General features: G+C 34.7%; 2 protein-coding genes across 2 annotated transcripts; both read right to left on the minus strand.

Moving 5' to 3' along the window:
• Positions 1–2,343: 2,343 nt before the first annotated feature.
• Positions 2,344–3,953, minus strand: LOC17894859 (C2 domain-containing protein At1g63220). Its single transcript, XM_006300500.2, has 5 exons — positions 3,761–3,953; positions 3,214–3,279; positions 2,969–3,095; positions 2,744–2,858; positions 2,344–2,646 (listed from the first exon to the last, which is right to left on the minus strand). Exons 1-5 carry the CDS (start codon positions 3,825–3,827, stop codon positions 2,578–2,580), a joined length of 444 nt encoding a protein of 147 aa, XP_006300562.1. The 5' UTR covers positions 3,828–3,953; the 3' UTR covers positions 2,344–2,577.
• Positions 3,954–4,742: 789 nt separating this feature from the next.
• LOC111832193 (transcription elongation factor SPT6-like) lies at positions 4,743–9,603 on the minus strand. Its single transcript, XM_023788580.1, has 4 exons — positions 9,517–9,603; positions 5,705–9,426; positions 5,285–5,625; positions 4,743–4,913 (listed from the first exon to the last, which is right to left on the minus strand). The coding sequence occupies exons 1-3, from the start codon at positions 9,533–9,535 to the stop codon at positions 5,293–5,295; spliced, it is 4,074 nt and encodes a 1,357-aa protein (XP_023644348.1). The 5' UTR covers positions 9,536–9,603; the 3' UTR covers positions 4,743–4,913; positions 5,285–5,292.
• Positions 9,604–12,055: the final 2,452 nt, after the last annotated feature.

Genomic DNA, 12,055 nt, shown 5'->3' on the forward strand with positions numbered 1-12,055 from the left:
TTTCTTAGTAAGTTATTCTGTAATGCATGCGTTCAGCATGAAAATATCATATCTAAAACAAATCATAAATGCACGGATTATATTATTAATGTCATAGCATGGGGTCAACCTTGAGCTCTACATATTTAAACTCATTTCCAAACTAGTCATAACTCATAATCCTGAAAACGTTTCATAGCTAAGATAATATAATGGAGAAAAATCTCAATATGGAACTAGGTTTAACCCCTCGCCCATGGATGATAAGGAAGACGCTAGGCCCGCAAGACATCTTGGCGTGTGCTCTTCCAAGCGAAGAGATGGAAGCCTATATAATACCAAACATGGGATATGATGATATAAGAGTAAGATTGGAACACGGTGTTGTTGTGGCGGTCGAAGATGTGGTCAGTCAAAAAACTTACAGAATGGAACTAGAAGGTATCTTTATGGGGTGTCTTTATTATCATCTCTTCGGATGGTCAAACTTAGTGAAAGGAAAAGGCCTCAAACCAGGTGATGAAATTGGGATTTGTTGGGATGCAAGCTCGAGAAAATTCAAATTCCATCTTCTAAATGTTGCCAGTCTTATTTAGTGGCATTTTCCGAGCTTTAATTTGGTTTTTATATTTTTATTCGACTTAAAATTCTATAATATGTTCTATATATAGTTTATTATAATTTTATCTATATATGATGATAAATATTGTGTAATAATATCATAGTGTAATAATAATTATTTCTTCGAGCGACTCGAAAAGAGGCTCTTTGAAAGATATATTTGATTTTGTTCTTTCATACTTCAATGATAATATGATAAACAAAATTTTAACATTCACCTTTATTAAATAAAAGAAAGAAGGAAATTATGTTAAGAGTTAGGAAAAATTACATACAATATTGTATCTGAAACTAGGAACTACATTGAGATAGATCATCAGTTTGACGCCATTGCTTAACTACACACACGCATCTCCCATAATCGTGTATATTATATTATGATTTGATGTAAAAGCCATGAAATGAGTTTTGGATGCGGACGTTGGGTTCAATTAATTGGTTTTGGCCTAAATTGAAATCAGTATCATCGGTTCAGATATGGTTTAGTGGGATTTTGCGGTGAATTTCCCCTACTAAACCGGTTAGTGTAATAATAGGTACATAAAATAAAAGGAGGAAGCCGGAAGGGGTAAGATGAGTCTTTGGGGAACCAAAAAAAGTGGATCAGATGAACGAATCTACTTTGCCATAGATATAGAAATGAGTTGCTCGTCATTCAACTTGAGGTTATTTTTAAACTTCAAATTTTCTATTTAAAATTAAATAATATATTTTAAGTTGCACTTGTTTTTTTTTTTTTTTGGTGAAATTAAGTCGCATTGTTTACAACAACTACAAATTACGCCATTGATCATAGGACATAAAAAGTACTCTTTCCGTTTTAAATTAGTACTCGTTCTAGAAATTAATTTTTGTTTCAAATTAGTTGTTGTTTTATTCTTTCAATACAGTTTTTTGACAAATTTTCCAATTTTATCCATATTTTAGATTATTAATTTATGCGAATCAAATAAAACAATATATTAGCTAGGATTAAAACAAACAAAATTAAATATTTTCTAAATATGTGTGCAAAAAACCTTAAATGAAAACTAATTTAAACCAGAGTGAGTATATTCTTTATGTACCTAATTAATCTATTTTAGAGATTCTTCACGCATATTAAAAACACATTAAAAATTTATTACTCTTTCCGTTGTAAATTAGTTATTTTTATAAAAGTTAATTTTTGTTCCGATTTAGTTATCATTTTATGTTTTATTTTTGTCAACCACACATTTATTAAAATAAAACTGCATGGTTGGTTGTCATTTCATGGTTTTTGACAGATTTTCCAGTTTTATCCAATTCCTATAGCATATTAGTTGATGATATCAAATAAAAATAATAACCATTGGTTAAGTTCATATTTTTACTTTGCTCTGATGTCTCTATTGAAGATTGCTTCCGTCTTTCTTTAGGGTTGATGCTGATCTAGCACGTGTCTCTTTGCAAACAAATGTAGACTGGACTGGATTGAATGGTTGCAGATTTGGACTATACATAACAATACTGCATGCTTCAGTAATTTTACATGTTCTTTGGGATCTTTGTTTTAGATTCTTGTCCATAAAAGTTGTGATCGAACCATGTAAGCAAACAAATAAATGGCATCATCTAAGCTTTTGATATAATGAATACCACTTGTCAATTTCAATCGGTTCAATTGGATAGACACAAATTACCGGTTTAATTCAATTGGGTTGGTTCGTTGACCGGTTCTGATGAAACTCACGTTGACTCATGAAACAAACAGAAACTAACAATACCCAAAACAAGTTTTATAGACTCAAGAAATGAAAAAATCTCTCCATACCAAAACAAGTTCTTGCTTGACAAGAAGAATGAAGAATCAAAATCCCAGGATTTTTTTTGAATCAATGAAAACAATCCGAACACAAGAACATTAATAATGAGAAGAAGTAACTCTCTCTCAACATATTTCATTCCCAAGATTCATTTCACAACAGTAGTAACACACAACATTGGTTTCTTCTCTTAGTATGATGCTTCAGAGTTTTTCCAACCTCCATACGACTCCTCTTCAACACCCCTGCTTCGGTTTTCCTATCAAACACACACACACACACACACACATTGTTCTTCAGACTCTACTTAAAAACCTAATCAAGAACAATGCAAGATCAAGATGTTTTATACATACCGAGGGCTTGAAGGAGAGCGCGACCCAAATCTCGCCTTTGAACTCTTCGTCTTTCACCACATTGTATGCAGTTGGTGGGATATCTCCTTCCAAGAAAACTGGCTCCAATGGGATTCTACATTGTCTCAAAACATAATCTCCTTAATTAGGTTCTAAAAATCTATGTAATTAGGGGAAAACACCAAGTCTAATAAGCAAAACAAATCTAAAACTTGAGGTACTTACGTTGCTTCACCAACCGCATCATCCTCTGTGCCGACATCTTTGTCGAAGATTTTAGCTTTTAACTCTGTAGTTCCTTCAGAGACAGTGAAGATAAATGTCTCATTCCATTCTGGAGTTGTCCCCATCCCTGAAAGAATTCAACATTTATCTTCTCAACTCTTAAACACACACAAAGATCTGTCTCTTTCTTGGGACAAACAAAAGAATCCAAAGCAAAAAGCCTTTGATCTTGATTGAAAACGTACCTGTTGCAACACTGCTCTTCTGATCTTGAGTCCGACAAGTGAGTTGCACATAAGGATCCATGTTATCTGTTCAACAAACCACGCAAATAACTCAACAACAATGCAAATCGATTTCACTATTCAACTATGTCCATAACCATGTATTAGACTAGATCATTAGAATAAAATGATTCCGGATTAGCAAAAGATCTAAGATTAATGTTGAAAATATGATCAAACTTTCACAAAAAAAAAAAAAAAACGGATTCAGGATCTCCACTAATATTCAGATACTTTATCAAATATGAATCAAAATCCTAATCATAAAAATGTTTTACACACAGATCTTTCCAAGTCAGCAACATCAGATTGGCACCACTATTCATAAAAAAAAATCACAATTGTGGATCTTTGATCCAAAAGTCGTAACATTTAAACACGTACGTATATGCATTCACAGATTCAACACATTTGAGACAAAACCCATCAACAAAACTCAAAAGGGTTCTAAAGATTTCTGAAAAAAAAAAAAAAAAAAAGCAATACTAGATTCAAAAGAAAGGCTTACTCAAAAAATCAGCGTCCTCGAGACCTTTGGCGCTGACAAGAACGACTTCAAGAGTTCCGTGAGGCATTTTTTATTTTCTTCTCTTGTGATCTCTTTTGTTTTTTTTTTCTATCAGAGAAAATATGAAGAAGATTCAGAATCAGATCCCAAGACAGAGATGCGAGGAGGCTTTTGTCTGATTTGTTATAAGATCGTTTTCGCCACGACAATATGAAATATATAGCGCGTAGTCGCGTGCAATAACTCGCCGTGCCAGCTTTTTTTTTTGTCCTTAATTTAGAGCTAATGTAAAATAGTTGTGCTTTGTTGAAAAATTAGTAAGATGATTAATTTTCGGGTCAAACTCAAAACATTATGACATTGTTACAGTCAAGTCTTAAAGATGTTGTTATCTGTTCACTAGGTGTCAATTAAGGAATTGTGATTTTCTTTCCAAGTTGATTTATTAATATTTTTATTTGATTTATTTAGATTGTTTTCTTCTTCTAGCATTATTTTTATATGTCTTTGATTAATACTATTAATTAAAACTAACTATTGAATGGAGTAAAGGAAAAAAAAATAGAAAAGAAACTTTAAATCTTATGATATTTATATATTTATTTATAACTTTGATATGCTAATCTAATCTTGATGACTTAAATATTTTAAATGGGCTGTTACAATACTTTCATATATTGCAATAAAGAAGAGTTTTTAAAAATGAAAAAAAAAATACTTAAAAAGTTGTTCAATTCTTGATTTTTCAGAAATTTAGATGGATTTTGTTGAAATAAGACTTAATGGATGAAAAGTAAATTTTATAAATAATATATTCTTTGTAAATTATGTGTAAAATGGTAGTAAAAGTCACAAGTGATTAGGTTACAAATGTCTTTTTTAATTCTTTACTTTATTACTCAAAGTTTACATTGAAGTATTTTAAAATGGTTGTAGCTACAAATCTTCAACTTGATCACATTTTTTCTTTTCGTTAGCCATGTGCTTAATAATAATTAAATATATAATTCGTTTGTACTTTGGGACCAACACGCTTCTTAATATGATTACTAAAGTAACTTGTGAACATAAACATAGCACAAATCTTCTAATCATATACTCATCGATATTGTGCTTGAATCGGACAGCAACAAAGCCACACCTCAACACCAATCTGCAACAACAACAAAATTCGTAAGAGACATCAGTTGATACAAAAACGAATCATAAAATTAAATATTTAAACCCAAATGTAACGTAAGAGAAAAATCCTTGAAACAAAACAGAGACGTTACAACTGAAAACCACAATAAACAGAGCTAATAACAAAGTTAATCTTTTGTCTCTTCACGTTTCTCGTGGCATCTTCTACAGTTCTACCAAACATAAGCTGAATACTTTTACAGTTCTACTAAACAACAGACCTAATTACGTTCCACTTCTCTCATATGCAGTCGTTTCTTGCACAAAAAGCAATCAGTCTAAAAGACTCTTTGGGTAAAAAGAGTAGAACGATTCATGAATCCAAATAAGTAAAAATAGCACCTTCAAGTTCATTGATAGTAATGGACTGGATCATCGATATGTCTCTTGAAATAAGCAGCAAGCTTATCAAGATCCCCAAACATTCTTTTCCTGAACTTGAATCCCTTTGGGTATAAACCAATGTACTCGTGGTGCGGATTTGCGGATCGTATGTAAGACAACATAAAGCTCCCTGGATGTTCATGCGATACACTGAAACCGTAAACTACCATTTTCGGGTTTTCGCCCTTCTCAGCCCGGAGATGATCATCTATTTCCGACTTTGTCCCAGTCCGAAATTTACGGTAGTTGATCATTGTCATAAGATGAGTTACCAAAGGATCAACATACTGATCCATTACCTGAAAGTTTCAAAAACGCATAAGTACTTTCACTTACATCAGAACTGGAATTTGTAAGAGTATGTATATAAAGACAAACCTCATCTAGATCGTCGAAGGTTTCATTACCAATTCTCAATGTTTTACCAATACGTTGTAAGCTCAAAATGTCCTTGTTCTCCTTGCCACCTTCGATGATCTCTTTGTTAGCATACACATTATCAAAGATCTTGATCATCAAAGTCAGATGATTCAGTCCTCTAGAGCTTGGACGAACAATGCTTTCTCCAATATTCTTATCAGACAAATACTCTGTTGCTCGCTCAGCAGTGATGTTCTGAAACCGAGGATGAACAATCATCCGAGACTTAAACTGTTTCTTTTCTTTAGGAGCTTTCTCTTTCTTTACCAGGACATTGTTCTGTTCCTCCTCGTGGTAGTACTCATCGACATCACCAAGATTCTTGTGCTTTCTCATTTCGCTTTCTTTGCAGACAAGGATCACATGATACCGATTCTTTAAAATCGACTTGATCTTGCAAGTAACAATATCTCCTTCACACAGTTTGTTCGACAAGTCAACAATATCTCTACCATCATCAGAGTAATCTTCCTTGAACAGAATCCCACGTAATCCACAATCTAATAAACATATGGCTTTACCACTTGTTACTTTCTTAACAGTGACCTGCACAATTCTCCCTTCACCAATAGTTTCTTTGGTTTCACCACAAAACATGTAAAACTCTTCATCTGCATCAACCGCTTTAAACAGACTCCGCCAATCCTGGAAACCACAGGTTAGTTCTCTCATGATAAGGCTATAAGTTTCCTTCTTATTCTCTTGGTTCTTGCTTCTCAAATACTCATCAAGAACAATCTTTCTCAAAGAAGCTGGATGATCCCTCACATGCTCTATCGCCATCTCTATCGCATTATCCTCATCATGAGCATAGACATCATTCGCCAATTCTTGCGCAAGACTGTATGACTCAGGATGTATTCTAGTATCATCCAACAGATCAACAAATTGGCTGCTATTACAAGCCAATCCGCTCCTACGAATCCTCAAGAAACCAGCTGCATTTACAAATACTTTTTTACCAATCCCATGATTTATCATTTCCTTGCGGAGAAATATCGAACCAGCTCTAACAAGAGACCTCTGCAAAAATGCAGCTTTCCTAGGGCCAAGCCCTGAAACAAACTGTAAAGGAGAGAAAAGCCATTCATGGCTCGTAGCCTGATTAATGTCGATTCCAACTTGATTCGTTATGTCAACCATAACTTGTTCAACCATCTCATACTTCTCATCTGGATCAAGAAAATCTTGCAAAGAATGAAGCTTCCAAGACAAAATATCTTTACCTGGACCGCATAAAGTTGCGATCATGGCTAATGGGTTCTGGAGATAACGTCCAAGAGCAACTGCGCGTTTCGCAATCCCTGACTGTTGAGGTAGTTGTTCACTTGAGATTCTAGAGTTTTCGTATAGCCTAGGAAGAGACTCATCCGCGTTAACTACTGACGTAACATGAATCCCATCAACTAGATCAGACGCCAGTTCTTGCTCGATTTGGAATATTACCTCATAAATCTCATCCTTCAGACGTAAACAAGTCAAATTCACAGCTCCTAAAGCCACAACATCCGGTTGATGTTCTGTTATAAACTTTGAAAGACGATCTTGGTCCTTCTTTCTACGTTGCTTGTTATTTACATCTTGAGAACGCCATAAGATGGATCCCGTGTACAACACATCAAGAAGCTCTCCTGATGAATCCAGCATCACAAATGTAGTCTCTGGATTTCCAGGTCCCCAACAACACGCCAAGACCCTCGGTGACGCTTCCTCATCCGAGGTATTAGTATTAGCATTCCTTAGATATGGCCCTGAAGACACTTTGTTCCATAAAACCTCTCCATACTCCGAAAGTAACCGAGCCTTAGCTCTGCTAGTAAGCAAGGATCTTGCTTCTTTCTCCATTGACGGCAAAAGAAAACCGTGAACCGCATCCTCAAGTATCAGTTTCCTCTGCTCATTCCAGAGTTGAGCATACTTACTAACACCAACACTTAGATAGTGTTCACTGCATTCACTAATTATCTTATTCATCTGATCCTCAGGGAGCTTGAAAGTTACTTGCAGAAGCTTCTCCTCTTCTGCTTTCTGAATGAGAAGCCATTGTGCACCTTCAAACTTTCTCAAAGGCTTTTCCCGTAACCACTTAACCGAAGAAAACGGATGGAAAGAATCTATAACCACATTCCCATCTGGTGTTGGACTTGTTGAGACTACTGCATTCTCCATGTAAATCCCGCGAATATACTTCTTGATTAACGGCTCGCAGCTTATCTCAACCGCAGCCACATGTCGAGCGCCTTTAAGAACAGCTTGAGGATCCTCAAACATTGCACATACATAATTCAATGCCATCTCCTCTGGTGTTTCCTTTGCATCTTCAATCTCATCAACAAGAACTTTCTCAAGAGACAACACCAGTCCTAACTGCTCACCGCTATAACCAAAATTGTTTGCAAATTCCCGGATACCAAATTTGCTGCAGATGCTATATTGCGATGTCCTATTCGGCCTCTTGTACTGTCCTTCATCGATCTCACCGTGAGGGAAATGCAAGTTGAACTTTGAGTCTACATCATCCACTTCTCTCTCTGTTTCAGCCTCTTTAAGAGACTTGATAACTGACTCAAAAAGACTTTTATTCAGATCAGACCTGAAGGTTTCTTCTTCTTCAAAACGTTTTGTATAGTAACCAAACAAAGAGGTTTTTCGTTTCCGTAGAAGAAGCCACTTTCTATCCAAATCTTGAATCATCCACAAGACGTTATGCCACTTGGTCTCAAGCTTCTTGTCAAGATTGAAATCACCACCATCATCAGAACTCTCCAATAAACTCGGACACTGCTCCTTTCGGTACATTGCTATAAACGGTATCTCTAGCTTCTGCACATGATACAGCTCCAAAAATCTCACAATGTCATCTTTGTTAACCAAACAACATGGACCTTGTTCTTGAACCAATCGAGCATAAATCCAATTGCTCTCTTCTTCAATGCTACTTTCATCCATGGGAGCGATTCCAAAGGCTTCTTCAGATATCTGCATCCTCTCGGGAACATCAAGCTTCCTAATTTCATCATCTCTCTCTGTCATATACTTCTCAGAGATAACCATTGGTTCAAACTCATCTTCTAGCTTTCTTTCGATCTTTTGGCTATACGCCAAGTCCTTTCTCCTAAGCTTCAACAGTTCTTCAGGATCACCAAACAGATCATTAGCGTATCGTAAAGCGTTCGAACTAGTTCCTTGCTTAAATTTCTTTGTCTTCCTCACTCCATGATCATCTTCATCTACAATGAAGTGACTCAAATCATCATCATCATCATTTGAATCAGTTCCTTGCTTAGATTTCTTTATCTTCCTCACTCCATGAGCACCATGACCATCATCTTCATCTACAATGAAGTGACTCAAATCATCATTATCATCATCATTATTGGTGTTATCCTCTTCTTCCTCTGAAGATTTCTTCAAACGTTTATACTTCTTTCTTTCGAAATTGACGTTGTTGTCTTCTAGAAGAAGATAATCATCTTCGTGAAGACTAAAGTCATCATCTTTCTTCCTTCTATCTCCACTCTTTTTCTCACGACATGGCCTCTGTTCTTCTTCTTCTTCTTCTTCTTCTTCAGAACTATCCACTAGAAACCCATCTCCATACTCATACTGATCATCTTCATCATCTTCCTCTTCATCGTCTTTTCCACGGTTCTCGACTTGATCGTCACGGATCGGTGGCTCTGTAACAAAAACAAAGTCGAATCTTCAGAAAACAAAATAAGAAATAACAGAGGATTTTAGGGTTTTAAAAACAGAGCTTGTTAACGTACCTTCGTTGTTACTTTTCATGATTAGGCTAAGAGATTAGCTATACCAAATCGATGAAGGTAGAGAGATCAAACCCTAATAACTCTGTGATCGTAAGAATAGTAAACAATTTGATTCTGAATTTGGCGAAGAGAAAAGTGAGAAACAAATAAGGCGTTAGGCGTTCGTACTTTAGGGTTCACGAAAGCATTAAGAAGAATAAAAAAAGTATTTGCTACTAATTGTAATTGCAATAATAAACATAAAACATTTCTTATTCTTTAAGAAAATATCTATTTTATGATCTCTTTTTTAGCTAACGAAGTGTACCTATTAATTTTGTTGTTTTACTATATATTTCATGATAAACATCGAGTTGTAGAACCTCTATAAAATATTAGGTATATACTCCTTAATTAAAAAGTAGTAAAACTTAACTCTATGAAAAAGTGTATTACATATATTTAAATAAATATGTCAACACACACACATGTACATATATATACTTAACTATATAAAATTCCTAATTCAATAGTCTAAAATAATATATTTTTATAAAATTAATAATTTTACAATTCTAGGCAAATTATTAGAAGTCATTTCTGATAAAATAAACAATTTTCTTGTGTCATCTTATGTTATTAGCATTTGGTGATGTAAGTTTATAACCCTTGAATTTTGACATGCTACATTAATATAAATTGATATTATAAATTAATAACCAATTTCAAATTTTAACACAGAAAACAAAAAAAAAAAAAAAAACAATTTCAAATCGTTGTAGAATATATCATTATTTTATGGGAATTGAATTCTAATAATTTCATAAAAAGAGCTTTTTGATCGGTGGATTGGTAGATGTAGTTGGACAAAACTAAAAGTATGGGGCGAAAATAGAAAGATAAAAAAACAAAAGGAACATTGGGTAAAATAACTGGGGATATTACAGAAGAAAGCAAATCTAAAAGGTCACTTTCCCAAAAGCGAAAACAGAAATTGAGAAGAAGTAAAAAAATTAGGGTTCTTGATCAACAACAATAAGCGATGGGTGAATTTGAAGGTACGATTTTGTGTTTTTCGTTTTAATAGAGTTTAAAGGTTTATAATTTGCTCTGGCATGATCAACTCTGATCGATTACAATGTATTAGGGTGGACTTCGTGGCTGGAACCAGGGTATTTGCTATGTAAACCTGAGGATCCTGACTATCAGAAACCTGCGTACAGTGACTGGACCGAGGAGAACGATACTCCTCCCAAGTACTCACCAGAGGAAGAACTTGCCTTACTCGACGAACAAATCAGAGCCAGCGATGTATTATATTCTTTTTTCCCCCTTATGTTATGATATATTGAGCTAACTCTATGAATCTGTGAAACTGATTGTTATGTGAAACAACCACAGGGGTTTGATATTGACTTCACACACTTCCGCTGTGTCTTCAACTACCACCTTGCTCTTCTCGACTCACATGAATTCGTTGAAAAGCCAGAAAAGCATGAATTCAAGATTCCTTGAAGGGATGGTTTTTTATTTACAGTGATTTGCGTTCTCTTAATTTGCAGATTGGAGTAGGATTCTAGGAGCTTTTTCATATGGCACAAAGGAGCGAGAACCGAGTTATGCTCTATTGCTATTATATATCTATTTGCGTCCTAAATGTGACTTGATGGTAGTCGTTGTTGTATTGCTGCTACAAATTTAAACTTAAATGTATGAGATGTTGTGCTACTTTCTTTGAGCTTGTGTCGTTGTCTACTAATTTAAGCTTAATGTATAAGGTGTTGTGCTACTTTCTTTGAGCTTGTGTCGTGGTCTACTGTCTACTATCATCTAAACCAACAGTAATACAACAGCCAACGAAAGGCTAAGCCAAACTATTTATTAAGACAACATTATCACAAAAGAAAACTAAGCTTTTAAACAATCTTAGGAAGCTGTTCTAAAAATGACTTGATTTAGACTAGGTAATAACAAACAATTGTCTGAAACAGAAACAATAATCAAAACATTTAACAATGTCTGTCTAAACCGAAACAATCACTGAAACAGTAACAAGTGTCTGAAACAAAACAAAAAAAGATATTAACTACACAAAACGCAAAAGCTTAACTATCAAAACGCAAAAGCTTAACTAAACAAAAAAGTTGGATTCATACCGTCTATGTCAACCTCCTCCAATGGATCAGAGTTAATTGCCTTTGTGTTGAAGAACCCTAATTTTCCAATCTTCCCCCTCTTTCTTCTTGAACACTCAATAAGTCACACAATACATCTCTAGGTAATTAATTGTACACAAAGTCCCTTTAGTTTCCCTTTCTTATATAATTTGGTCTCATAAATGTAATTATACAGTATAAGAACCCATTGACAGATTACTAAATAGTTTCATTTTTATTAATGTGGCCCAAATAACTGAAATAATTAAGCCCAAATAATTGAGTTTCGTTTAAAAAGCCCATATCAATGTGTGTGTGTGACAGTAAGCGCGTAATCGCGTAGACAACAACATCACGTGCCTACTCTACTCTGCGCACAAACAGAAATAGCAAGAGACGTTGTT

This window comes from Capsella rubella, unplaced genomic scaffold (genome assembly GCF_000375325.1).
Source record: "Capsella rubella cultivar Monte Gargano unplaced genomic scaffold, Caprub1_0 scaffold_2, whole genome shotgun sequence".
NCBI classification, from domain to species: Eukaryota; Viridiplantae; Streptophyta; class Magnoliopsida; order Brassicales; family Brassicaceae; genus Capsella; species Capsella rubella.